General features: G+C 41.7%; 2 protein-coding genes across 5 annotated transcripts in view; both read left to right on the top strand.

Annotated features, from left to right (window-relative positions):
• GLYR1 (glyoxylate reductase 1 homolog (Arabidopsis)) overlaps nucleotides 1–27,210 on the top strand; it is a 27,367-nt gene extending 157 nt beyond the window's left edge. The window contains exons 2-17 of the mRNA XM_010568573.1: nucleotides 1,960–1,996; nucleotides 3,210–3,289; nucleotides 10,887–11,025; nucleotides 11,606–11,848; nucleotides 14,836–14,922; nucleotides 15,858–15,914; nucleotides 17,009–17,059; nucleotides 17,189–17,262; nucleotides 19,129–19,228; nucleotides 20,425–20,535; nucleotides 20,824–20,925; nucleotides 22,006–22,168; nucleotides 22,593–22,772; nucleotides 23,267–23,391; nucleotides 23,748–24,370; nucleotides 24,774–27,210. Of these exons, the coding sequence (XP_010566875.1) occupies nucleotides 1,960–1,996; nucleotides 3,210–3,289; nucleotides 10,887–11,025; nucleotides 11,606–11,848; nucleotides 14,836–14,922; nucleotides 15,858–15,914; nucleotides 17,009–17,059; nucleotides 17,189–17,262; nucleotides 19,129–19,228; nucleotides 20,425–20,535; nucleotides 20,824–20,925; nucleotides 22,006–22,168; nucleotides 22,593–22,772; nucleotides 23,267–23,391; nucleotides 23,748–23,822 (1,624 nt within the window). The 3' untranslated portion in view covers nucleotides 23,823–24,370; nucleotides 24,774–27,210. The remainder of the gene's footprint in view (nucleotides 1–1,959; nucleotides 1,997–3,209; nucleotides 3,290–10,886; nucleotides 11,026–11,605; nucleotides 11,849–14,835; nucleotides 14,923–15,857; nucleotides 15,915–17,008; nucleotides 17,060–17,188; nucleotides 17,263–19,128; nucleotides 19,229–20,424; nucleotides 20,536–20,823; nucleotides 20,926–22,005; nucleotides 22,169–22,592; nucleotides 22,773–23,266; nucleotides 23,392–23,747; nucleotides 24,371–24,773) is intronic.
• The window catches only part of ROGDI (rogdi homolog (Drosophila)), a 49,768-nt gene continuing 46,402 nt past the window's right edge, over nucleotides 23,845–27,210 (top strand). For all 4 annotated transcript variants that reach the window (XR_774408.1, XR_774407.1, XR_774409.1 and 1 more), the window contains exon 1: nucleotides 23,845–23,966. Coding sequence is in view for 1 of the 4 variants with exons in the window: in XM_010568572.1 (XP_010566874.1) it covers nucleotides 23,871–23,966 (96 nt within the window). In the remaining 3 variants the exon portion in view is untranslated. The remainder of the gene's footprint in view (nucleotides 23,967–27,210) is intronic.

Consider the following 27,210-nt stretch of genomic DNA (forward strand, 5'->3'; position numbering starts at 1 on the left):
CGGGCCGGGCCGAGCGCTGTCACCCCGTAGCCGCGGGGGATTCCAAGGTGCGGCTGCGGGTAGGGGGGGGGCAGCAGGTGGCGGAGCCGCGGCCCGGGCGGCGGGTCTCGGCGGTGCCGTCCCTCGGGGGCGGTGTGAGGAGGGGCGGGGGGGGGGGATCTGGGGCCACGGGACTGGGCTGGAGCGGGCTGAGGGGAGGCAGGCTCAGCTCTTAGCCGGGCCGACACCGGAGGCTAGCGGGAGGCGGCGCAGAAAAGAACCTGTGTAAGATGGAGGGGGTGAGGGGAGCGGGACGGAGGGGCGATCGTTGCGAGGCTCGGTTGGAAATACGGTCTCCTCCTAAGGGGGGTGAGACGGGACGTAAATAAGTTAGTAGGTGTTTAGGAGAGCGATGATACCATTTCTTGCTAGTGCTTTAATGAAGCAACGCAACTGTCCGGGAAAAGAGCATTTTTTTGCAGGTTAGGGTGTCCCTGTTGAAGCTTACAGAAGCCATTTCCCTTTGTCACTCCAGTTTTACCCTCAAATAGTCAGAGAGCTGTGGGGTTTTATTTCCTCATCAGAAAGACTGAGGGGATTCCATCAAGCCCTGTCAGTGCTGATTTTTTAAGTGCAGAGGCTCTACTGTACTTGACAGGCTAGGGTGTCCTGCTAGGGCTTGCAAGAAATAGTTAATCCCCAACACGCAAGTGCATGCATTTATATTTATATCCCAGATAAAAAGAAGCGTGTGCTCCAGGCTGTGACAACTGCAGTTTCTCATCTGAAAAATTGACAGTGCTGTGAAGTTGTCTAATTTATATAGCAAAGTAAGTAAAGATCAGTTCCTTTTAGCAAATTCTTTTTTTCAAACGAGGATTTGGGGAGTGCACTGCTCTCAGTGTTGGAATGCAGATTATCCTGCTTTAGTTTTGTACATGACAACCTAGACAGGTACTATCCCTAGAACCGTCGCAGAAGAACCATAACAGTAAGACAGTAACATAGGAAAGGCTTTGATGAATGTCTTGTTCAGTACAAGAACGGAAGCATTGAATACAAGACATGGTCACGGTTACAGCTCTTGGCAGTGTTTCTGCCTGACCATTGCTACTGAGTCGTCTGTGTAGCATTGCCATCTCAGGAGAGGCTGCAGTGCCACTTGCTGAGAATTTTTGGTTGAGGAGCTGGCGGGCTCCACAGGTTCTTTGCCAGTCTCTTGCAGACAATGACTGATAAGGTTTTGTGAGTGCTGCAGCCCGAGTAAGTGACAAGGGTAAGATAATGGTAAAGCCACCATGCTAAAACCTAAGACTAATGTCTCTTCCTTCTCTGTGAAGAAGGGGTTTTGTGTAGTTTTTGTAATGGAAACATTTGCAAGTGTAGGAAATAAACTTTTCTGCCTTTCTTATGGCTCTTTTGTATCCTTAGCACGTCTTACTGTGGTGGCGAGCACCTGAAGAAAGTGATAATGGAACACCTGTTCAGGGGATCCTGCCATTAGTGCTTTCCTGTGAGAACTTCTAAGAATCTCAGCTCTCTGAGCTGGAAATCGGTGGCTGCTGTGCTCACTAGACTGTTCTGTCCAGATGGATATAAGTTACCAACCTGAACTTTGGTTTGATTGCCTGCATCAATACTTTTTTCAGTTCCTTGTGAGGGAATATCCAGTCTTACAAGAGTAATAAGCACTATAGCACTGTATCTTCCAGGCCAAAGCTATGCTGCTGCTGTTCTGTTCACTTAAATTCTGATAGGCCAGCAAGTTCATGCAGACTCTTTAGAGACTTAGTTTAGGTGAAGGTATCTAACAATATAATGCTTGTGTGTCAACTGCGGGTCTTGCCTTTCGTGGTAGATTTTGACTTTAAGTTGTAACTCTCTTAATATGAAAAATATGACATAATACAAAAAGGTAGTCGTGGGATAGTTGTTTTTTTTTCTCTGGTTCTAGTGCCTAATACTTTCTTCTTTCTGTAGGGGGAAGCTGGGCCGGTATCCTCCGTGGCCAGGAAAGGGGAGGTTTGGTTGTTTGATTTTCTTATTTATTGTTGCTTTCTTAGTTTTTGTTTGTGTTGGGGGTGTGTGGTTTGGTGGTTGGTTTTTTGTTGGTTTTTTTGTTTTTTTTTTTTTTTCTTTTTCCTTCTGCACAGAGAAAGCTTTGCCTGAAAGCATTTTGGTTGAAGATTAATATTGGGGGTTTTGTTTGGTTTTTTGTTTAAATACATACCCCACAAATCTAAACTGTGAACCAGTTTAGGGCTTTATTTGATCTAGAAGTTCAGTCTGTCACTAACAGCTGTTAGTTCAGATGGAATGAAAAGCAACAGAGCGCGGTTCATCCAGCTCTGGAACTGACTGTGTTTCCCAGTTTTAACTATTTAATCCCTATCACTTTCTGCAAGACAGGTTTCTTTCCTCCTGTAGTAAATGGGTTAAATGCACTGTGTTAAAGAATAGAAATAGAGTCTGGCTTCTCAAGATGTTTTTTGAGTAATAATTATGGGGGTAGGGAGTAGTTAAACTTTCTCTTCTGGTTTGGTTGGTTTTTTTCTGATGAAAGGCCAAAAAGATTAAAAAAAAGCAAAACAAAACTCTATTGCCATTTTTATTATTTCTACCTCTCTGAAAGAACTTTGCTTTTATTTCTGGTGTAGGTATGAGGACTAAGCATGTTGAGTTAACAGCATGTGGCAGGGAAAAGTGTTGTCGATGTGGCTGACAGCCATAAATGTATGGTTATTGGATCAAGTTAAGTCCAGGCTCCCCTAGAGCCTTTCACCTGTGTAACTGAAAGACAGCTTTTCTCTTTACTAATATTTTAAACTTGATAAGCAATCTATTCTGAGAGTAAAGACAAAGCTTTAAATGTAAATTTTAAAAGTTACCTAAGTGGAACAAACTTTTATTAATGCCATTTGGCTTTCTAAACTTTAAAAAAAAGATTGCTAGCTTATCTATTGGGGATAGGGAGAAGAAAACCTCACTAAGAATGTAGTGATGTATCAGTGGATTTTGGCTACTTTTTCACTCTGCTGCAGCCTACAATATCTAAGGAAAGACATGGATTAAATATTTGAAAGACTTACAACAGGTTCAAGTTCTCTTCCTAGTCAGATATAAAAAAGAAAAAAAATTAAAGCTAAAATAGCTTTAACACATGACAGTAAAATCACGGGGTATAAATTTTCATTATGTGCTTTTTAACTTTCGCTTCTAATTGCCTTCAGATTGTTAATCCACCTAAAGATCTGAAGAAACCTCGTGGAAAAAAGTGCTTCTTTGTGAAGTTTTTTGGAACAGAAGATCAGTATGTACCTGCTTGTTTTCATCTGGTGAAAATACCGTGCCATATAATATGGATCTTTCAGGGAAGAAATATTTACTAACACAGTGCAGCGTAGCTTTGCCAAGGATTGTCTTTGATCTATGTGCAAAAAAATTCAACTATTATTGCATGCTATAGCCGCTCATGTGGGTGTATAAAGACTTACATACTCAGTCACGTTAGGATTTTAGTTGCTGCTGTGAAGGAGAGTTTTTTGGTAGCTTGCCATTTTTAGGGGAGTAGGTGCAATGTGACTGGGTTAGATTTTAGCATGTAACCATGTATGAGAAAGGTACAGCTAAGAGTATGCATTTGTTTTTCTGCCAGAAGAATAAAACAGCTATATACCTGCCATTTGTAAAAGAACATACTGTCATACCTGGTAATTGAAAACATTCTTGCTGTGCTTTGGGAAGACTTTACAGTATAGGAAAGCCAAAACTGTCGTAGACTACCTTTTTGCAAGGCAGAATTTATTGATTCCAAACATGCATACAAAATCATAGTTGTCTTAGATACCTACAAACAGGAAAAAAAACCAGAAATCTGAGAACTTGGGTTTTGTGAAACTGAAAATTATTTTGCTAATTTTTCAGTTTTTCCCTTTATTTTCTGCTATTTTGCATTAAGTCATGCAGTAAGGGAGAAAGTTACGAATATTTGCGGAAGACTGGAAAACCCTTTGGTGTTTGGAAAAAAAGGTAACAGTTGAGACCGTTTAATGGGTGTTTCTTAAGGAAATTAGTTTTGACTGCCAAATTATTTTTACTCAGTATTTAAAAATCATTTTGCATTAAGAATTGAGGTCTAAACTTCATGGAGTAGAAGTGAATGCTGCATACTAATAGGAACGTTTGTTGGATCTCTAGTAATGTAAGGCAGGTGAAGTTTGATTTGAAGGGAGAGAGTGTTTTGTGGTGGTGATGTTGTGGTTGAACATGGTTATTTGAGCTAATCAAGTTCTAAAAGTTGAGGAGATTGAGCCTTTCTATCCTGATTGTTCTCGATTCTTGTATTTCATGTTATTGAATCGAATACAGAGATGTTTTATATCAAGACAAGTTTGGAAAAAGTGGTCATGTCTGGGATACTGTAGCTGAGATTAGCGCATCATTGCAAATGAAGAGTTCAGTGCTGCAAAATAACTGGGATCTATTACATGATTCTAGAGCTCTGACTAGGGAAAATCCAGTCGTCTGGCACAGTAAGGTAGTGTGGTCATTGTCATGTCTCCCCTTCCCCTCCATGTCCATCTTGTGAAATTTAATCATTTCCTGCTAGATAATCATGACTTAGAAATTTGCTCGCTTTAACTGGCATACCCTGCCTGAAAATTAAATGGAAATAAATACTGCTCCCTTTGTTCTTCTTTTAAAATAGTATTGATAGGCGGAAGAGAAGCTTGTGTGCCTGTTCTGTCCTGACTTGGACCTTTAAAAAGAGTGTGCTGGTTAGAACTGTGCTGTTCTAACCAGTGTGCCGCTTGAGAAAATCCTTCTCTTTGAGCATAATCAATGAACCACGTCAGGAAAAAAATAAATTATTTCACTTAAAATGTGAGCATGAAGAGAAAATTCCTTTACTTATTTTGTGCAAGTAAACTAATGTGTTTTGCAAATACTTTTTTCTAGGTGAGTATAAACAGTAAGTGGAAATACGTAACTGGCAAAATGTCGCTACTCTACAAAATGAACAGTATGACGACCAGGAGGATGCAAAGCTCCATCACTGACTGTAGTCTGTGGTGTGATGAGTTATACTTACTCATACTGATATTCTAGCACACGTTGCTTCTGTTTTCTAGCACTTTGCTCTTTCTGCCACTTTCAAGTTTGTAAGGTGACATTACTATACCACTGATCCATTTTTTCAGCTCTTCTATTATTGCCTTACCCTGTCAAGGTTTAACAGGCAAGGATCTGGATATAAACTATTTGCCTATTGTCCAGTGTGTGTGAGGTGAACGTGATGCTAGCTGCTGGGTAGAATCCCTCTCTCAAACTTCTGAGGGTCGTTGCTAGCCAGTTTGTCAATGGGTAGGTAATCTCAGACTTGATAGTCTTACTTTCTTCTGAGGATTCCCAGGTGACTGCTGTGGCCAGAAATGCCACAGTTTCAGGCTAGGTAAAAATTGTTTCCTCCTGACTTATGTGGCTCCAGTTTGCCATACCAAAGATTAAGGAGAAGGCTGCTTAGAAGTAAGAACTGGTGTGCATGCATCTGAGCTGAGTGGAGAGGTGAATAAAAACCTACTGATGAATTTGGAAGTGGTTTTGGTGTAGTGTATAGATAGGTTTTGGTTATTTGTGAAATCCCGAATAGCTTAGGATACAGCACAGAAGAAAATACATTTTTCTTTACCTGTGAACTGAATACTAATACTTACTGGCCCAGTGTGATGCTGCAGTGACTAGGGAAATACATTAACTGGAAGATTGTAAATAGTTTTGGCCAAAGACATAAACGTGAGAGCATGAGTGCATTCAGACTGTGCTCTAAGACCTGGCTTTTGATAAAGTTTCTACTGAGCTCCATGCTCCTTATGTTTCTTGTGTTGGTGTAGTTAGTTGCTTCTGTCACTTTCGAAGTAATAGGTTTTCTGGAAGATAAGGATTCTGTACCCATGGAAGAAGAATTTGCTTGTTTAAACTGTGAAGTACACCTATGCTTTACCACAGTGAAAGCCACCTTGATGTTCATAGTAGTAATATAATATCCACTTCCTATTCTAAGTGATTGCCTCAGTTGTGATGCACATATTCATCTAATGTCTCTTATTAACTTGCTCTCCAAATTGATACAGAGATTTTTCTAGTCTGCCTAGGAGTTCTTTTCTGAATGTCTCTTCTCAAAGTAAGTCACATTGAAAGGATTCTTCATTTAAAATCAGAAGAGATGGTGTTTCCTGCCCATAGACCTGGCAAGCATGTAACAACATCCAATTATGGGAGTATAAACAACAATTTTAATTTAGTCTTTCTAAACGGAAGTGGAGCTTTGACCCCTTGTCTGTGTTTCTAGCTGTGCTTTTCAGATAGTTTTTAAGATCCCCTTTTATTTCCCAAGCTACAGTCTTGTCCTAGGAAATCTTCGTAGATCATTCCAGTAGTCAAGTACTGCAATGTAAGAACTTACACATTGCTATATACGTGCATTTATTGCTTTTAGTAGTTAGAACTAATAGATTAGCAGGCCCATAGCCTACAAGTCTTTCTTGGTGTGCTTCATCCAGTTCAAAACATTCTTACATTTCATGGCCTGCTTGGGAATTCATTATGACATTGTCAAAAAATCATTGCTTTGAAGGTGTCATTCTACTATGTTTCATAGAAATACTAGGGAGAATCCTGCAGTCATCAGAGATGTGTGTACACACATTCACGTCCCATGCCACCCTCTTCTCCCTTTAGATATTCTGTAATAGCCAAATCATCTTGCAAGTCATGTATATCGAAGTCTTAATAGGAAGCTGGAACAGTCCATTCTTACTCATGGCACCTTTTTGAAGCGTCAGTGCAAAACTAATTAGTCTCATTAAATGCGGTGGGGTCAAGGGGCACTTCCTGACTTGATATATTGAGGAAAAATTGGAGGAAGCTTGCAGTCCAAGATAAGTATAATAATCTGCAGCCTATTTCCATCAGGCTCAGTGATTTTAGCACAGCACTCATTACCTTCCCATCCTCCATATCCTGTTGGGATGCAAACACCTACCCTCTTCTTCTGCCACTGTTCTTCCTGGTTTTCAAGGAGATGGAAATTTCTGGATGTCGTCTTTCTAAAATGTTCTTTCAGGTCCTGACATCAGAAAACACTTGCTTAAAGTTTGCCAGCTGTTGGATGTGGTGCCCTTTGGCAATCTGAGGAGCCAGAGGGTATAGGCTAAGCTGACAGAGGGGGTTAGCTTACATTGCTGGTGTTCTTCAGTTAGGCAAATTATCCCATGCAGAGCTCTATGTTGCTGTAACCAGACTGCTGTATAGCAGAGCCAGCTGGAATGTTGTTAGACATCTCTACAGGCAGAGTGCTGTAGCTGAAAACTACTATAGTCAAAACGTTTCCACCTCTTACTGTTATCTTTGGATGTGTAAGTACTCTGCAAAATTTTTTTTATTGCACAAATTTGAAAAATTTAATACTTAAAATTTCTTTCAGTATTGCCCTGCTGCTTGTTTTCTTTTGCTAAGTATCCCTTCCTTTTAGCTGCATGGATGTTTCTTCTAATTTAGTGTAGTAATTTTTGTTTGTTTTTTTTTTCCATTAAGAAGTTTACATATCAAATTCCAGAGTTCAGCCATTTCGGTTGTTTTACTGATGAAAATTGGGGCATTCCCTTTTAACAGCAGGAAACCTATCCTGATTTCTCTGTTGTGTCCTCACACACACTGGGCTTGTAAATAACTGAGCAGTTTTCTTTTGTCTTTCAAAATTGGTTGTGTTAGCATTTAGTGTGGGCATTTAAACTGCTACAGTCTAAAACTTTATGAATTTTTCCCAGACTGTAGTAGGTAATAGAACTTTGGAGATACAGCGCCACCGTTTTCCATCTCTAACTGTAAGGCTTGCAAAAAGTGAGTATTTGTGGATATTCCTCCACTTTCATTTCTCCAATTTATCATTAGGAATTGATATCTTTAGACTGGAAGAGAGTGGCTAGAACATGGGGGATTTTAAGGTTGCCTTGCCTGTGCTAAGCTCATATCATGGATTTGAATCTGGTATCTCTGGTTGCATCTCTTCTGTACCATTGTTTTCCGTGCAGCTCCAGGTCACATTTGTACTTGCCTCTGCTTTACAAGCATTCTAAGTTTTGATTATTGTTCATGAATATAGCATGGATTTTACATGAGTAGTGGTTTTATAAGAATGATGTTTTGGAGGGGATGAGGAAGGGTATGGAGAAATGAGCAGAGGAACCCATTACTAACAAGTATCTTTTTTACATCTTTTCACTTTCTATCTAGCCCATTCTTTACAGATACCAGATGACTCTGTGCAGTCATGAATACAATTTCATCTTAAATATGACATCTTCAGTAATGCCACTAATGCTTTTCTACAGCATTAATTCATTGCTGAGTCAGGAGAGAAATAGTAGTTCCTTTTATATGTTGTATTATAGAGACCTGTTATCTAAATATTGGCCTTCATTGGCTTTGTGGCTATTGCTTAACAGAGAGAGATCCTGTGTATAAACATGAATTATTTTGTTTGGTGGAAAGTTCTTTTCAAGTGTTTGAAACATAGCATGCAAATGCTTTATGGATATCTGGTGTCAAAAGACATGTTCATATCTTATAGAAAGTTGTCCAGGTAAGTGACACACAAAGAGTAAACTAGAAAGGAAAAGACCGGTTTAAAAAATTTACTTATTTATTTATTTTTAATCCTGAGGCAGCATTTAAGATTGTTTCTCACTTATTAGTTTGTCTCTGAGATCTCTGGCTCTTTGTCCTGGGGGATCACAAGTGCCAAGATGTGCCTTCGAAGCCAGGAGCCAGAAAGCTTTGTGCTTCAGACTTTCTCCGTACCAAAGGAAAAGTAATGAGAAAGGAAACTAATGAACTTGTGCAGTGAGGAGGGATAGGATGTGCAGAAACCTAAGAGAATGCCTTGATAGAAGAAAAGTTTGTGGGGGGTTTTTTATTATTTAGAAATTAAAATCTGGCAACAACATTTAACGTGCTTTATTATAATGTACTCCAACATTTTGTTTCCTTTGTATACATAATGGAAAGGCTTCTCATGAGCTGATGTTATCTAGTACCTCGGGATGCTTTGTCACTGAGTACCACACAGAAGAGCTTTACAGTATAAGAGCATTTTAAGATATGTTTCGCTATTATGTCCAGGCATCTGGGAGGGATTCTCTGAATAGCTGCTGGACAGCAGGCTCTAGTCTGAAAGTAATGATTTGACTTGTTATATTAGGTTAAGTCAGTTATTATGCAGAAGATATAAACTAAGCAAAAGGATTCAGCTTTGCATGCAAAAGAGTACAGGGTTCTGCTTCCAGGCTATGGTGGAATCATGGTGTAGGCTATACTGGCAATGTGGAAAGGATGCTAGCATTTTTTGCAGTCGGTTCTAGCAGGAGGCCTCATCTCTCCAGATGTGACCCAGAAAGTTTCAGTCTACTTTGAGCAAGTTGATTCCTGACTACAAACAATGGCTAATGCCAGTGAGGAGAAAGATCTCCATGAAGTTTTAAAAGAGTTTACTGGGCTTTACTACTTCATGAAGAGAGGACAAGCAAGATCCAGCAAAGCATCATTATTATTATTATTTTCACCTTTATGTTCAGTTTAGCTGTATGACATGATGCTTACAGTGTCTGAAAAGGCAGCTATTAAACCACTTCACCTGCTTGCAGAAGTCAGACCGCACTGGAGAATATTTAAAGCCTATAATCATGGCTAGTTAAGTTTGTAACTTAGAGATGCTTTTGGACCAGGGAAAATCAGTTTGACCAGTTTTTACTGTGTGCTGGGCTGCTGTATGTGAAGAAGCACTGTTGGCCATCCTAGCTCAGGAAAAGCTCTTCAGAAACTTTTGCAGGTCTGTTTTCAGTAGGATGGAAATAGCTTTGTAACAGTGTGGCTGATAAGCCTGGGCTTGAATTTGGGGAGAGAGGAAAGTATTCTAATCTCTGCGAGAACCACAAGGAATGTTGAAAGCAAAGGCATTCCCCTAAGCTGCAGTGAAAGAGTGGTAGAAGAGCTTGTCAACTGTAAGGAAAGTGGAGTTGTCACCCTGTACTTGACCACTTAACCATTTGGTAAATGTTAAGAAGTCCTACTTAGCAGCAGTGGAAACAGGGGAGTCATTTGAGTTTCCTCACAGGACTGCAGTCAGGTTAATACTCTGCTACTGTACCAGTTTATCTTAAAATATCAACAGTGAAGAAAATGGTTCTTTTTCCTCAAAAGTGAAAATGTTGTTTTCATGCAGAATATCAAGGTACATCAGAAATATGTTCATCAATGAGCTGGCATTTGCACTCACTTTATTTGTGGTGGGCTCTATTGTAAGAGACATAATTTTGGTTTTTCCTCCAGCTATTGCAGACACTTGTGTGTGCACAGTATGTTTGAACAAGGGATTGATGGCTTAGAATTGTTATGTGGCCTCTGCTTTCAACAACCTCTTGAGCAGATTCATATTGTTGGCTACCTTATGTGGAGGCATGTGATTGTGGGTGTTCCTTCTGGTGATACAAGAGCAGTCACTAGACTGCCTTTGTTCTAAACAAGTATCTAAGATCCCATCCAAAAGCTGTCTTGCTGATAGAGAATATGAATAACGCTTAGAGCAGAGCACTGCTAGCATGAGGGGATATAAAACTTGAGAGAGAAACCAAGTAAAAGTGTCAGAATAAAGTTCTCAGTGAATGCGGAAATCACAGCCTTTCAGGTTGTAGAAAGCAAGTTTGGGCTGCTATCATCTGTTTCTCTGGAGAAAAAAAGTATATCTGTGTGTTTCTAAAAGTGGGATGGTTGAGAAAGTTGCTGTTTGGAGAATATAATTTAATTTTTTGTTTGTTTTGTTTTTGTTTTTGTTTTGTTTTGTTTGCTTCTAGTGCTTGGATCAAAGTGGAGCAGCTGAAGCCTTATCACCCTCACAAAGAGGAGATGATAAAGATTAACAAGGGTAAGCGCTTCCAGCAAGCTGTGGATGCTGTAGAGGAGTTTCTTAGAAAAACCAAAGGCAAGGACCAGGTGAGTGGGTTCTTTTTTACTGTGTGCATCAAAGCAAGTCTTGGCATGAATGATGGTCAGATGCATTTTTATGTGAAAGGAGTTTGTTGCCTCTGGCAAGTTGAGGAGGGATTCGTTTACATTCCTTTGTTTTTTGTTTTTTTCCCCTATCCTCTCTTCTTCCCTATTCAGTCTTGTTTGGTGGGAAAAAGGTGTTGTTAAACTGATGGAGAAACTGAAGAGGCTAATTGATCTGCTTATGATGATTTGATAAATCAGTCTTAAGTCTTGGGCTAGAATTTGATGTCTACTAATCTTGTCTTTAGTGTATTGGAAGTGCACATATGTGCACACACTCCCAGCAAGTCTTCAAGTGGTCTGTTACTCGCTTACTTAAACTGATGTATTTTTGCAGGAGAACTAACCAGGAACTTCACTCACCGACTTCAAAGGGCTAACAAATAGCTAGTTTTCAAGTTACTGTGCTGTTGTTTTGCTTGGTAGTAATCAGCACAGGGTCCCTCACATCCTTGGTTTTGCATGAAAATCATTCCAGCTCTTCTCTTCTTTCCTTACCATCTTCTGTTCTGTAATCTCTCAGGCGTCTTCCCATAACTCCAACGAAGAGAAGAATCGGCGTAATTCCAGTGAAGAAAGAAGCAAGCAATCTGCTGGTGAAGAGAAACGCAAGGCCAGTTTGTCTGAAGGAAAGTTGAAGAAGGGCACAGGGGAAGGAAAAAAGAGGGTCTCTTCTGTATCGTCAGAGAGAGGATCAAAATCACCTTTGAAAAGAGCCCAGGATCAGAGCCCCCGAAAGCGGGGGCGTCCACCCAAGGATGAGAAGGTTTGTGTTGTGCATGTCCGCCAGTGCCCTGTGGACTTTGCAGATGGACTCTAGGGTTGACTGGCACCTTGACTAACAGGCCAGCAGGAAGAGTCAGTTCAGTATCAGGTTTTTTTAAGCTGTTCCATATTACTACTTCTAGACCATTTGGCTGCCTGATACCTTTGGCAAGCATATTGTTGGTTCTTCCTGTAATTTTTACCAGTTAGTTATTTTGAGTAGCTTTGTTCATATCTTTGGGAGGGCTTTGAGAGCTGTATCTTGAGACTCCACTTTTCATCTTGCCATCCCTCAAGTTCAGTTTGTGTGGGAAGGATTAGTGAAGAGGTACGGGTCTTCATCTGATTCCTGACTTCTCCCATCTCATCTACTTTGTATGATTAAGTGATCAGTAGTCACTCAACTTCACCCTCAGTACTTACAGAGGGTGGGGTATTCTTAAGGGCTAGGGTTTAAAGAAGAAACTCTTGTAGCCTGGGAAATCCACCAGAAGAATTGATTGTATTCATTTCAGCTTCTCTGCTCTAGGATATATTTCCATCCTCCATTATAAAGGTCCAACCTTGGAGCATTATTATTTTATCCCCATTACTTCCCTGTTATTTCTGGATGTTGTGGCAGCAACAATAGCCACCAATACTTTGTCTACCCTCATCTAGAGTTCCAGCCTTTTTATTTATTGTGGAACTCACTATTGTGGTCCAGATCTTCCTTTTCCAATTGGATAATTATTTCGGTGGATTATTACAATGCACATGCTCCGTCAGAGACTACACCTGGAGACCATTGGGAGACTTCAGCTGATACACCATGTGGCAGCCTGCTTGCTCACCTGTGCTTCAAATGGATCACATTATGCTGTGCTTCACAATCTTGGCTTTCAGTGCACTTCAGGACACAAGTCAAGATGGTAGTCTTTGATCTCCAAAGTTGTGAATGGATTGGCCTTCACTGGTTGAACAGCAAACTCTTTCTTGATGTAGTAAAATGAAGCTGATCACCTCAGATATTAGCTATGAAGGAAATACTGGCTTTTTTTTTAGAGCCAGCTTCTGTTAAATCAGGCTGTATGACAGAGCCCGTCAGTTTCTCCTTTTGGGGGGAGTTGGAAGAGGGGAGGAATGATGCATATTTGTGAATTCTTTACGGAACTTGTGACTTGACTGATGCAGGAAAACACTTTACCGGCAACATACTTTCACCTCTCAAAGTGTCTTGCTATGAGCGAGTTGTATCTTCACATATTTGAGTTACAATAAGCCACGGGGCCTTTTTTTCCACTTGCAAAATGTTTTTGTGTCTTTGAGCTAGATTCATTCCAAAATTGATCAAAACTAATAGCTGGGAGAGTTCTGATCGTGCTGATGTGTTGCATGCTCAGGTTCTACTGTGTTAGCTACCTCAGGGCATCAGAGCACTTTGAGTGAGTGAATTGTAGTGGTAGAAATTATTTTACTTGCAAATTGCTGGCAAAGTCGTTTTGAACAGCTTATCACAGAGGTCGCCAGCTATGTGATAAATGTCTGGCTGCAGACCATGAAAATAAGCAGGCTGATGTAGGAAAGTAGCCTTATAGCTTCTGGAAAGTAATGTACTGACAATTAAAGAAATTGCCATGAAAATATAACAGTACTGCCTTAACACTATTTTTCAGCATGGGAAAGAATTTTAAAATCTTGTTGTCTTCTTGCCTGGTTCTCATAATTTCCCCAAATTCTTAGCCTTAGGGTAGAAAACATTTGTTGCTGTCCTGAATTACTGCAGTGTTGGGATTTTGCCCCGTCGCAGTCCAAATTCTGGCTTTCCAAGTAATAAGGATGCACAAAATTCAAGAATCCAGTTGTTGTCAAGGTGTGCTCTATCTAGAAATGGTCTGTAGGCATACATGATCATTCAAATACTCTTGTTTTTAAGCTTATATGAATATTTTCAAAGGACCAACGTGACTTGATAGGTATCAGAGCAGGTTTCATCCACGCTTTAGGAGTTGAAACAGCAGTGTGGTCTCTAAGGAGAGAATTTTAGTGTGCAAGGCTCTCCCTAGACGCTTTAGGGTTGGAGACTGATGTCTAAATTGTCCCTGCTGACAGACGAAACAGTTGCATCAATCTGAGTTACCTTCAGGAATCTTGCTCGTACCTTTTTTGCAAACAGTGGTCTTCTATTGTGGTTCTGCGTGGACACTAAGGTATATTGTGCATTTTCAGGAAGTAATTTTGGAGGGGAGATAATGTGATTCCATTTCTGAACCTTCATTTCAGGAAGATAATACATACTATGCAGAAGTCCTGCACATTTTCTTCATATATCATATGTCTATGACCTATAGCATAAAGACCTATTTTAACCTATGTATCTTGGGGAAATAAGAAAGATAAACTTTAATCTGCTCAACAGTAAAAAAACCCGATGTGTTAAGTGTTATTGTGACATGACAAATCAGGGCCTGTTGAGTGAATGTGGCAGTCCACGTACCGGTTTCTGTTTCATGGATTCAGCAAACTTGAGTAGATATGACTATCAGCCTCACACTTTGAAGGTTCTCCTGTTAACAGGTGGGCTACTTTTTTATGACGGGAGGATTAGAAGAGTTCAGACCTCTGACTGTGGTCATGTCCTTCACCCATTTGTTTAGCTTTTTGCATCCACCAGAGGAAAATGCTGGATCAAGTGTGTTCGTTTGCTTCTCTGCTTATTGCATGATTACGCAAGTGCAGTGATTCCTCTTACATATGAAGAATGGATTCTCCAGAAGCCATAACTGTGTGGTTGAATTCCTTTGTTGGCAGTTCATGTTTTCTTCACCTCACCTGTGTTGATAATACGCTCTGTGTTAAAATATGAACACTTCATGGAAAGGCATGTGAGATGGAAGGCATTTGTAGCGCTTTTCAGAACTCTGTATGTGTGCTCATATGATCAACGTGCTGTGGCCAGCCACTGAGCCAGGTTGTAAGCTCTTTCTGATCCACCTTCTGTCTCCTCAGGACCTCACAATTCCAGAGTCAAGTACAGTGAAGAGAGTGATGACTGGAACAGTGGCTGGATTTAAATGGCCACCAAGCGTCAGTGAGGTGAGAAACTTTACAACATAATGTGATCTAGGAACTGAGTTTGTGGAAGCAAATCTAGAATCTTTTGTCTGGGCTGTAAAATAGTGAGATTTTTCTCTGCCTCCTGTTGGAACAAAGTAAGACACTCTCATTCTGTCATTCTGTAGTGTAACAAAGCTGGACAAGATCCTGGGCAATTAAGAAGTATGCTGGGAAGTGAGATTTCAGTCTTTGTGGAACTATTTGCAGATTCACACTTGCTCTACTCATTTTTGCACTTCTTGTTTTAAAAGTATTGCTGAGACTGGCTTCCCAGAACTGGAGGAGGTGATGTGGATAGTCTCTCCCTGTCTGGACACTATTGTATGGGGTGGTTTAATTTGATTTCCCTCCTAAGAAGCTTTTGGAAACCTTTCATTTTTGTGCATAAATAAATAAGTGGTCAGTAAAGCAGAATAAGAGCAGTGTGACCTTAGGCTAGTGCGTATGATGCTCATCGGGGAGGTGAGATACCTGGGCCTACAGTCCTTGTTGCTGTTAATATGGGTTTGCCTAGCATGTGACAATGCTAGGTGTAATCTCCAGCCTATTCCCAGAATGCTGTTTTAAGAAGTTCCTTGGAAGCTGGAAAATAAGTGTTTTCATTCCCTTGAGAAGAAGCAGCAGGATATGAGATCTCTCCCTCCCATGTTAATCTTGCTCATAACCTTCGTTGGTTTTCCTACATATGTCCAAAAATGAGGAATTAGGAATTAGACTTGAATGGCTTTGGGTTTGAGAATGAAACAAATGTAAACAGCTTAAATGAAACAGGCTGCTTGATAAAGCTGATACATTTTATATTTTCCAGCTTAAGCTATTGTTCTCGTGCAGCTTGGGAGAAAAAGGGAATTGTGCTGTGGTTGCTCAGTGACTCTCTGGGAATGTTTCTGAGCCTGTACTTTCTTTCTTTGTAGCCTGTGAAGGACAGTGATCCACACTTTCATCACTTCCTGCTGAGCCAGACAGAGAAGGTGAGGATTTGGCAGGCAGGATCATTCTGCTGGTCTGTCTGGCTTGGCATCCTGCCCTTTGCTGGGTCTAAGTACAAGGAGTATGCGTAAAGAGCTCTGAAATTCTCTTCTTCGGGGTCTAGCAGCAATTAGATTCTCACGTACAATCTTGCAGTTCAGTTACTTCCTAACCTTAAGGTTTAGAGTGATTTAGCATTGAGTACAGTGAATAGTTTAAGTAATTAAAGATTATCTAGCACCAGGATTTGACAGATCAGTTGTAGTAAATTCTTTAGATTGAACATTGAGGGGTAGGAAAAGCTGTTTTTCTGTTTAAAAACCCTGTTTGAAAGTCTTTGGTTGTCCTACCAGTTGCTTCATCTGGATGAGCTTGTCTATTAACTGAATATGGCAGGAGAATTTCCAGGGCCAGAAAATCTCCATGTGAAATATAGCCAGTTTATCTCCTGGCAGTCAGAAGCCTTGCAGGATTTTATCTTCAGCAGTGAACATCAGGACAAAAAGGAGAGATCAAATTAAATGAAAAAGGATTTATATCCAGCTGAGGATCTGGGCAGAGCCAGAAGGATTAAGAGCAGCTAACAGCTTTAATCTACACAAGCTCACAATAAGCAGCATGGGAAGGACCAGCCTTCACCTTAACGTTAGTTGAAAGCCACATACCTTCTCATATTAACAAGAAGGTTTTTCTTGCACAGCTGCATTGACATACTGAGCATAGATATGAGGCAAGGCACTTCATGGCAGGCTTTAGACATCTCTGTTTCCTTTGGGCCAAATGCGAGAGTAGGGATGCCCTGGATCCTTGCCTCTAGAGGAGCCTGTCATATGAACTACAGGAAGGAGTTTGCAGTACCTGTATCGGAAGACAGGCTGAATTGCTGGGGCAGGGTGGGAAAGGAAGAGCTTAGTATGTCACAATAGGTTTTTGTTTTTATTTTCTCCCATTGAGGGAAGCCTGGGAGTTTTTCTGCTTTGCAGATGGTGGTGGGTGGGTGAGCTGCCTGTTTCTATCTAACAAGGATATGGTATGTTTGCTCAGCAGAGCAAATCAGCACTGTCCTTCCCCTGAATGCTTTGTCTTCTCCATACAGCCAGCTGTCTGCTATCAAGCCATCACAAAGAAGCTGAAGGTTTGTGAAGAGGTAAGGCAAATATTGGTTTTGATGGATTTTCCTTATTGTCCTGAGGACTTGCAGTTCCTCCAGAGCTGTGCATTCTATTTTTTTTTTTTTTTTTTTTCCCCCCCCCCCACCCCCTTCCCCCCCCCCCAGGAAACAGGATCCACCTCCATCCAGGCAGCAGACAGCACAGCAGTCAATGGCAGTATCACACCTACAGACAAAAAGTAAGATCTCCAACGCGCTTCAACCATTTCCCTTACTTTTTCTCCTTCCCAGCTCATACATGCAGCCATTATCCAGCTTGTCACTGAGAATAAATAAACCTAACGTTTCCCTCTAACTACAGATCTCCTCTGTCCTTGTGTGAAACTCTGATTTGGGGGGAAAAGGGGGAGGGAGGCAGCTGAAAAACGAAGAGGGGCTGTACAGTAGAAGAATTCAGAATAGGATTTGGCCTGGATACATTTGCAATTCAGGGCTTTTCTGCAGTTGCCCTTTTCCTGTAGGGCATACTGCAGAACATTAAGCAGCAGTACTTCTGAATGCTGTATGAGGCAGAAAGATAAAAGGGTATCTTTCTCCAGTAGTGCCTGGCAGTTGACTGGGTTTATTTAATCGCTCTTCTGAGCATGTAGAAGACAAGAGGAAGAGGGAGGCGTGCTCTCTCAGCACAAGAGCTTTGCTGTGTAGCACGTGAGCTTTCTGGTTTCTTCTAACGTCCCCCTTCTCCTTTCTAGAGTGAGAGAAGCCTAATTTGAGCTTCCTGTTTCACTCTGTAACTTCCGCTCTGTTCAAATTGAGTTCAGGCCACAACTTGCTGTTTGCCGTTGGGGTCGTTCTCATGGGATGTCAGTTCTCAACTGTACTCCAGGGGAACCAAAATAACAATGAAGCTGTTCAGGTAAAACAGTCTCTCAGGAAAGTGTGGCTCAGAGGTGGGTTGGGAGAGAAAGAATATCTCCTCTGTTTTAGAGGCTTGAAAATAGGTGGACCTTGTTTGGGCTGTTTAAGGAGCGTATAGTGACTTGCTCTGACCTGTCTAAATTAGTTTGCTCTAACAAAAGGCAGCATGGCTAGCTGGGAGAGTGCAGCTGGCTTGCGAAAGCCACAGCGCATCTGTAGTGTGGCTAATTCTGAAGAATTAGCTGGGGAATTGCCAGGCAGATTTCATCTCGAAGTTACATCAGACCTGTAACTGAACACTTCAGAATTTCCTGCTAGAATTGTGGTTTTGGTATGAAGCTAGCTGCATGATGTATGGAAGGATCTTTGCAGCAATGACTGCAAAGGAATTTCTGTTGTGCAGGTAACTGTAGGGATGGAAATTGTTTTAGCGCATTGTTGTCTTCTTGAAGGGGGGGAACAAAACTCTTGCCAGCTTTGTGGGGGGAGGCATGGGGGAAAGCAGCTGGTATCTGGGACTATTGTATTGTTGCTCATAGTGACCTGTACTGACCTATTACTTCCTTTCTAGGTCTGTCCAAAATCGCAGCTGTAGAGCAGGGACTAGGTCTATGGTCTGTGCATGATGCCCAGTAGTCTTTGCTGGGCTTCATTAAAATAAAGGTTGTAATGTATCATTCAAAGTATAAGCAAGTCATTGTACGTGTTACTTAGTTTAAAAATCAGAAGATTAATTAGAGAAGCACTTGCTGATCTCTAAATGTTCCTTTCATCTTCAGTAAGGCAATGGCTGGCAACAGAAAGCACAAGAGCAGCAATTTTAATAAAACAAACCAAACAAAAAAACCTACAAACTAACACACACCCGCCCCACCCCCCCCAAACAAACAAACAAACAAAAAACCCCAGACCACCAAAACCTTTAAGTAGTCTTCTGAAGCAGACTAAAGACTTTCTTCAGGAAATTGTTAGGGTTGCTTTGTAAGCAAAATAAATACCAGTTTGCTTTTAAAGCTCAGTATCTGCCCATTCTAGCTGTGGCCACAGTGGAACAGGTTTGGTTTTGTTGTGGTTTTGGGAGTTTTTTGCTGGTGATGCTCCAGGGTTTGCTCTTCATCATTCCCAAGACCATGAGAGGCTGACACCAATTGCTTTCTGTTGCATTAATGTTTATCTCTTCCCCTCAGGATAGGATTTCTGGGACTTGGCCTGATGGGAAGTGGCATTGTCTCCAACTTACTGAAGATGGGTCACACTGTCACTGTCTGGAACCGGACTGCTGAGAAGGTAGGCATGTGCTTAAGATACAGGTGATACTGAACCTTTTCTAAACATGTAGTTACCACCTCTAGCTCGGGGAGGCCTGGAGTCACCAATCAGTGGTGCCTAGGAGAGGATGCCAAAGAAACACAAGTATATGCTTGCCACCTTTTTCTATTATTATTTCCTAGGTGCTTGTTGGTGGCCACTTTTGACTAGATGAAGCTGTAGTCTGTCCTAGTATGGTCACTCTTATGTGAACAGTCCCCATCCCATTCCCATTTTGTATGAGATGGGAGGGTTGCCAGAAAAATTGCAACCTTGTATATGTGTTGAGGGATGCAGTGTAAAGTGCCTCTGGAAATACTGCTGATGTAAATAGCCAAGTCATTGTGTCATGGAGCTGGACAAAAAGACCAAGTGCTGGGGAATTGGTTCTAGGAGTGGTGTGGTAAGATGCACTGCTTGACCACAGCTTCATCTACACATCCATTGTGCTGTTCGTGTTGCGGTAACAAAGGTTCTGTTGAAAACCTGCTGTGTCATAAGACCAGGATGAGAAGGGTTTAGAGGTGTATTCGAAGTGAAAATGAAGCTTATATTACACTTATATTCTAGCCAGCGTTATGCTTTGTAGTGGAGGAGGAAAAGTAGGTAACTGGGGGAGATATGGTACTGCAATGATATTGTGGAATATCAAAGGCAAGAAGGGCACTGTGGTTACTTTGTTCAAAGGGATTAAAAGATTTTTATTTTTTTTTTGACTGCAAAACATGGATGGTGTGAGGGGATAGGGTAAGAAGGAGCTAAGATTTTGAAGCAGCAGCACACTAAAACACATTAGTCTCAGCTGTGCATATTCCTGTTTACTGTGCAGTAACACCTTTTGCTCTGTCTGTCTACCAGTTATTTTTCCCCTCATCTCTCCTCCAAAACCCACAACATTCAATCTCTTATCATTTCACCTAAGTGTTCTCTTTTCCTGTGTCTTTCTTTTGAAGTTCTTCACTTGAAGTTTCAGAAAAGCTGCAAAAGAGCCCCTTGTGGGCAGGGGGGTGGGGACAGACGACAAACCAACAGAAGACAACCCAGTCGCCATGTAATTAATATGCCTGACTCCTTTTGAGTTGGGTCCAGCAGCAGAGCTTGTTTCAGCAAAATGCCAGAGAACCCATTTGCTCTGTACTTAATTTTTCTTATGTTTGGATTTGTGACTTTTGCAGTGTGATTTGTTCATCCAGGAGGGGGCACGGCTGGGAAGAACCCCCGCTGAAGTTGTCTCCACCTGTGACATCACCTTTGCCTGTGTATCGGATCCAAAAGCAGCAAAGGATGTAAGGATTAGCTCTTATTTTTCCTCCACCAGCTAGATTACAAGATACAGTCACTGAATGCCATTCCTGATTCCTACTAACCATGGTAGCCTGGGTCACTGTAGATGCTGGGCAGTGCAGCTATGTAAAAATAAATATCCCAACAAAAAAATCATCCCTGGGGGTACGTTTTGATATCCCTCTAGGAGTCTATCAGTGCAGTGCCAGGCTCGCTTGAATTGCTGTCCTGCAGGATTGGAGTTTCTCTGCAGACACCCTATTGCTTTACCGCTCTTCTGTTCCCCACAGCTGGTACTTGGTCCGAGTGGAGTGTTGCAGGGGATTCGTCCAGGGAAGTGTTATGTTGATATGTCCACTGTGGATGCAGATACAGTCACAGAGTTGGCCCAGGTAATCACATTGAACTGAACTGCTAACATCTGTGATTCAGCAGCAGTACTGCAGTTCTTGTTGCTTCAGGTGGTAAGCTGTTGATAATAAAGATGCTTCTGATGATTTTGGGGCTTCTTTTAGGAGACGCTCAAGTCCCAGGCAAATAAGACAAAATAAACTGTCAAATCTTGACCAGCAAACAAAGTTGGATGAGATGTTCCCTGGTGATAACAGCAAAGCCTGTAGATTTGGCAGGACTGTTAGCTGGCACCAATGCAAACAGCCAGCCAGATTTTGATCCCTTAAGAAGTATTTATAGCCAGATTGGTATTCTGTAGCAAACTGGAGGAGAAAGCATTGTCTGGATTAATAACTGTCCTTAAATGATAAAATGCATAATCTGCTTATTTTAAATGTTCTGCTTGGGGAAAAAAAATGCCTTCATGTTTCATTCTCTAGAAATATTATTATAGAGAGGATTTCTGTAGAAGTGTTCTGATTATTTCTGATGTGGCATCTTTGATTTCCTCTTTGGCTTCTGGATTGTTATCCTCTGCCTTAAAGGTAGTGTGTGGTGTTGCACGAGGAAGGGGAGTTAATTTTGGTGAAGTTTTAAGCAGACATATTCATGACACAGTAGTGTGTAACATGAATTTGGAGAATGAAGGGTCATACATATTAATAAACCTCTGGCTGAAGAGATCTGTCAAAGGCCTTTCCTCTTTGGGGAAAAGGGGGAAAATATCGTAACAGTCAATCTTCTGAGATTCCTACACCACATGTGCAATTTCAGCACTGGTTCCTTTGGCCGTTACAGGGTGCCATGGCAAAAGCACGTAAGTTCAGCTGCTTAAAACATGCACAGTAGTGACGGGTGCAAGAAAGTGCTGCTGGAGTGTGAGGGCAACTTTTGGCCTCAAGTACCCTTTGCAGCGCATCACTTTCCTCTTCTATTTATAAGTCTGAGCTATTTGTTCTGCTTTAAAATTCTGTTCTCAGGGACAGGAATGCCCTAAACAATGTTCTTGTTGTGCTGCCTACTCAGCATCAATGTGTGCTGTTCATGCACAGCTAACCAGAGATGCTTTTTTTTTCTAGGTGATAGTGTCCCGGGGTGGTCGCTTTTTGGAAGCACCGGTCTCAGGAAATCAGCAGCTATCTAACGATGGGATGCTAGTGATCCTGGCAGCTGGTGACAGGGGTTTATATGAGGACTGCAGTAGCTGTTTCCAAGCGATGGGGAAGACCTCTTTTTTTCTAGGTAATTGAAATGCGAAGGGCCTGATAGCAGTTTCTTACTCAGTGCAAGGACTGGGAAATCCAGCAAAGAGTCTTAGAGGCGTATGTGTCATCTGTTTCTTGTCTCCTTGGGCAGTATGGGAAACTGCCCTGCTCTTTGGGAACTTGACCAATTTCAGAGCGTCTAGCCTAAGTTTTCTTTTTTGAATACTGGCTCATTTTGGAGGACCCATGATGCTTTTATTTTCAATCATACTTTGTTATGATTTCTCCCTTCCTTTGAGTGCTTGGAAAATGGGTAAGGTTTCTTAAGTCTTTCAGGGGAGGGGAGAGCTGCCAAGTACTTGGACGTGGATAGTCTGGTAGTGTTAATACTGTGTGGGATGGGGGAGCAAGGCTGCTGTATCTCTTCTGGAGGAATGCCCAATGGTATGTCTCGCTCCCAGGTGAAGTAGGCAATGCTGCCAAGATGATGCTGATTGTGAACATGGTCCAAGGCAGCTTCATGGCAACGATAGCAGAAGGACTGACTTTGGCTCAAGTGACTGGCCAGTCCCAACAGACCCTTCTGGATATCCTCAATCAGGGACAACTTGCCAGCATCTTCCTGGACCAGAAGTGCCAAAGTAAAGTTCTCTTACGTTGTTTTATTATAGGACATTTGCCACAACCTAGCAGCATTTCAGATAATGGCAGAAGGGAGAAAATAACCATCCCATCTTCATCAGCCTGGGATTCTGGGTATTTTAAGCATTCTGGAAATGAAGAGCTGAGTTCCATTCCTTCCCCTTCATAGCCAGGGCTCCTGAGAATCCACCCCAAGCTCTGCATTGTCTACAGCCTGCTTAGAACTTGAGTTCACAGTGAGGATTTCATTGGGGCAGGGTAATAAGTGAAATGGAGGGCAAGCTGCTTAGAAATCTGAGCTCACTTTGTCAGTGGGCAATAATGACGTTATCTGCTGTGGTCAGATGGAGAGCAGAGAAACAGAAGAGCTAAAAGCAGTGTTCCTGCTGATCAGCATGGGAAAGGGAAGTTTGGTGTTGAATTACATGCCCTTGCAGTGTGGGCTTGATTTACTTTTGTTGTGCTTATTTTTTGCACCCATTCCTCTCAACAGATATTTTGCAAGGAAACTTTAAACCTGATTTCTACCTGAAATACATACAGAAGGATCTTAGATTAGCTATTGCACTGGGCGATTCTGTCAACCACCCAACTCCCATGGCAGCTGCTGCCAACGAGGTAAGAGCTGTTCAGTGTTCAGATATGTGTTATTCAGCATTTCTTCAATAGAGCCCTTTGTCAACAAGAGACAAAAATCTAGGAATTATGTCATCTCTAAGACAAGGGAGCAGCGATTGAAATATATTTTGACTAGGATGGAATTGGATTTGTTTTGATTGTAGAAGCCCTTAAAATATCACATCAATAAACATAGATGGCCTCAACAAGACCTGGTGTGTTCTGATATGTGCTGCTCTAATTACTTGACATACTATGCAGTTCTCTGGTTTGCAATGGTCAGCAAAGCAATTTTTCTGCCGAGGAAAGGCTTCACACGAGCAGGCACTGATCCTTTTCTAATTTCTCTTCTCTAGGTCTATAAACGAGCAAAAGCATTGGACCAATCAGACAACGACATGTCTGCAGTGTACAGGGCCTACATCCACTAGGCTGCACCGTTCTTACTGTTAATACTATGATTATTGATTAATATTATTATGATACTGGGTTTTAACTCTGGACCAGTCCATCTCTGTCTCTCCATTTCCTTTTATACACAGACTTTGAGATCTGCCACGGAGGCAGCTGCTGCGGTGAGCCTTCCCCTGGTGGCAGAAAGGGGGGAGGAGGGGGCTCGGATTGTTGCAGTCTAATTAGAAAAATCCATGCCATGCACTGACAGTCATGGAACAGAACAGTGGCGGCTTGTTCAGAAGCTCTGAGGCAACTCTGCCAGAAATCTGCTGCTTGGCTGCTTTTATTTTCCAATTTGTATGCTTGTCCAAGATGCTGTTTCTAACGATCCCTTTTCTCCTTTGCTGTGAAATAATGCGTGTGTTGGACTCTCTGCATCAAGGGGACAGGTGACACACATCCCATCTACCTGTGAATATTGCTAAAGTCCTTGGTCCCAAGTAAGGTGAGGAGCATTTCCTGTTAATCGGCCACTGTTAGAGAACAAAGCACCTCCCATGGAGGAGAATGGCAGTTCCAGAAGGTAATGGGGTTGCATGCAACACTGTCTTGATTCTGCTTCTTTTTAAACTTCCACCTCCCCAGCACCTTGATGGAGGAATTCCTTGTACTGTTAAGAAAAACAGATTGCATCCATGTCTTCCCCTGTACAGACAACTGTAGCTTAGGGAACACAAACCTTACTGAAAATTAGAGAATGCCAGTGTAAACGAGCCTCCTAAAAGGCTAATCACAGCTGCCCATCTCACAAACAGCATTGGAGATCAGCACCTTTGCATAGAAAACTGCAAGAGGAACATACAGCCTAAAACTGGGCCAGAGATATTTTATTTGGGGAAGGAACAAACCTTAGGGTTGCTCCTGGCCTTAGCTTATGTTGCTTTAATACTTGCTTTTTTTTTTTTTTCTTTTTTTAACCCTTGTAGTCAATAATTACAAAGGTGTCTTGAATTGTAGCAGTGTCACAAGCAGAGTGATGAGTCTGAAAGAGGCGAGAAGAATGATCGTAGAGCCAAGAGACTGAGAATCCTGAGCTCCTTTCCATGCTCTCTCTCTGGCCTTTGTATGGTCATTGTATCTCTTAGCCTGTTTGCCCATCTTTAAAGGTGGGTGATGATTACCTACCTCACAGGGATATTTTTGTGTACTGATTAGTGATCTTTATACATGTCAGACTTTCCATACATGTTCTTAGTCTTACTACTCTGGGTACACTAGCACAGCATGAGACTTTTCCCTGTACCTGTGACTCTGCTTGTAGCCAGATACCAACTTCTAGAAAGACTAGTAAACAAATGGGAGGCTAAGACCACTGCTGAGCTTTAGTCTAGGAATGTGGGACTTGAACTGCAGATGCCAAGGCTAGAGAGCAGAGATGCTCTCATTGTTGATAGCAGAGCAACCCAGAGTCCAAAGGATGCATGTCTCTCTAAAAATGCACAGAGCATGTTTTTGGGTGTGGTTTGTTGTGTTTTTTTGGTTTTTTTTAATTGTTCTCAGTATTAGCCTTTTAGGAGGGTTCTTGCATTTTGGATTTGAGAGTTAGTAAAATGCCAGTAAGAAACTTTATTGGCCAAAATCGCTTTTCAGTGGCACAATCTCCTCCCTTGGTTTGGGATTCTGAAAGGAAAGAAAGCAAATTCAAATTAGACCATGTTCCTTTAAATCCATGAGGTCTGCCCCTCCCGCCATCTTATTTTTCTAGGAACTTAATGGCTGTGTTAGGAAATCTTCCTGTGGGTTAGGATTTCTGACCAATCCTGCTGTGTGCAGCATGTGCATATGGTTCAGGGGCACCTTATTAAGAAACAGAGAAAGTATCAGATACTCATTACGAATCATGACATCTAACGCCTAATGCTGTAAATGTTACTTTGTTGAATATTTCACCTCCTGTGATCACTATTATTTGTGGGCTAATATTGTGTTAACGCATTATGTCCTGTGGTGAACATCTAGTAATAGATCCGTTAGATATCACTTTGCCCGTTTGTCAGTGGTATATGTGAACAATACTAGTTACACATACATGTTTCTTTGGCAGTGCAACTGTCATCCTGCATGTAGATATTCATATTAAAGGCACATATAACTACCCAGGATAACCAGCCATTAGCCTGCTTTTGACACACTTGTGCTTCCCCCATCCAGAAGAACTCCGCTATTAGCATCAGAAGTCCTTGGTTAAACATGCCGCAGTTAAGAAATCATTTACATGAATGGTGTATTGAGGGCATCTGGGCGAAATTGTGTTTTGGGGGCAGGAGATAAGACCACAGGTTTTATAGTGTAAGAAAGCTTTTGGGAGGAAGAGGGAGGTGCTGTCTCGGGTCCAGTTGAGAGTGGAACTGTGCTGAGCCAGTGCAGCAGCATCCCCAACCTGTTCCTGCTGAGATCTCTTGGGCCGGGGTAAAGGTGAATGGGTCTGAGCAAAGGTAATGGAGGATCTCCCTCTTTTTCTACTTTGTGGTGCCTCTGGATAGAGTGAGAATATGAAAGGAGCTCTCAAGTCCTGTGATACGTGTTTTGTAGTGAATTCAAAGAACCATGTTTGTGAGAGAGGAGAACCACTCCCATGGCAACTCCCTGCTGCAGGTTTTGTTTTCCAGAAATACTGTAGTGCTGGAAATGGCGATTGTTATTTATGTGGGAGTGGCAGGTGCAGACTAGTTAAACACTGTAATTTATCCTGGGAAAGTCTGACTGCAGCTTTCTGGTGAGGTAGGTGGATGTAGAGTGGCTGGAAGGTGCGGTGCTGACCAGCCAGTTGTACAATCACAGATATGCCAGGGAGGAGCAGGAGACCGAGAGCTCTGAAGTGTGGGTGTGAAGTGAGGAGGAGGGATGGAAATGGTGTAAACCGGACTGTTTCAGATGCCATTTCAGATTGACTTGTGTCAGTCTCACTCAGATTCTTGTATTTATGTCTGTAGCCTCTGAACATGGATCTTAATCTGTTCCTAGGCCTGAGATTTGGGGGAGGGAAGGGGGGGAAGCTGTGGATTGAGAGATGCTCTAATAAAACTGGCTAGTCAATGTTGTCTTAATATTGTTGACAATTCTGTAAAGTTCCTTTTTATGAGGATTTCTGTTTTAGAAATTTGCTTTTTTGACTCCCTCCTTTTTAAAGAGAAAATGTGACACTTGTGAAAAAGCTTGTAAGAAAAGCAGTTTCTTTCTTCCTCAATGATAGATCCTATAGTTAATTAAGGTTGTGAATTTTTATTTTTTTGCCTTGTTTTTAATTAACGTTTGTCTTTCAGAATAGGATGTGTGAAAATGTTTAAATGGCAAAACAAAAAGATTTTTTTTGTGCAATTAACAAAGCTACTGGCAAAAAGAATAAAACCCTTCTTGGTAACA

Source organism: Haliaeetus leucocephalus, unplaced genomic scaffold (assembly GCF_000737465.1).
Source record: "Haliaeetus leucocephalus isolate CR32 unplaced genomic scaffold, Haliaeetus_leucocephalus-4.0 Scaffold250, whole genome shotgun sequence".
In the NCBI taxonomy this organism is placed as follows: domain Eukaryota; kingdom Metazoa; phylum Chordata; class Aves; order Accipitriformes; family Accipitridae; genus Haliaeetus; species Haliaeetus leucocephalus.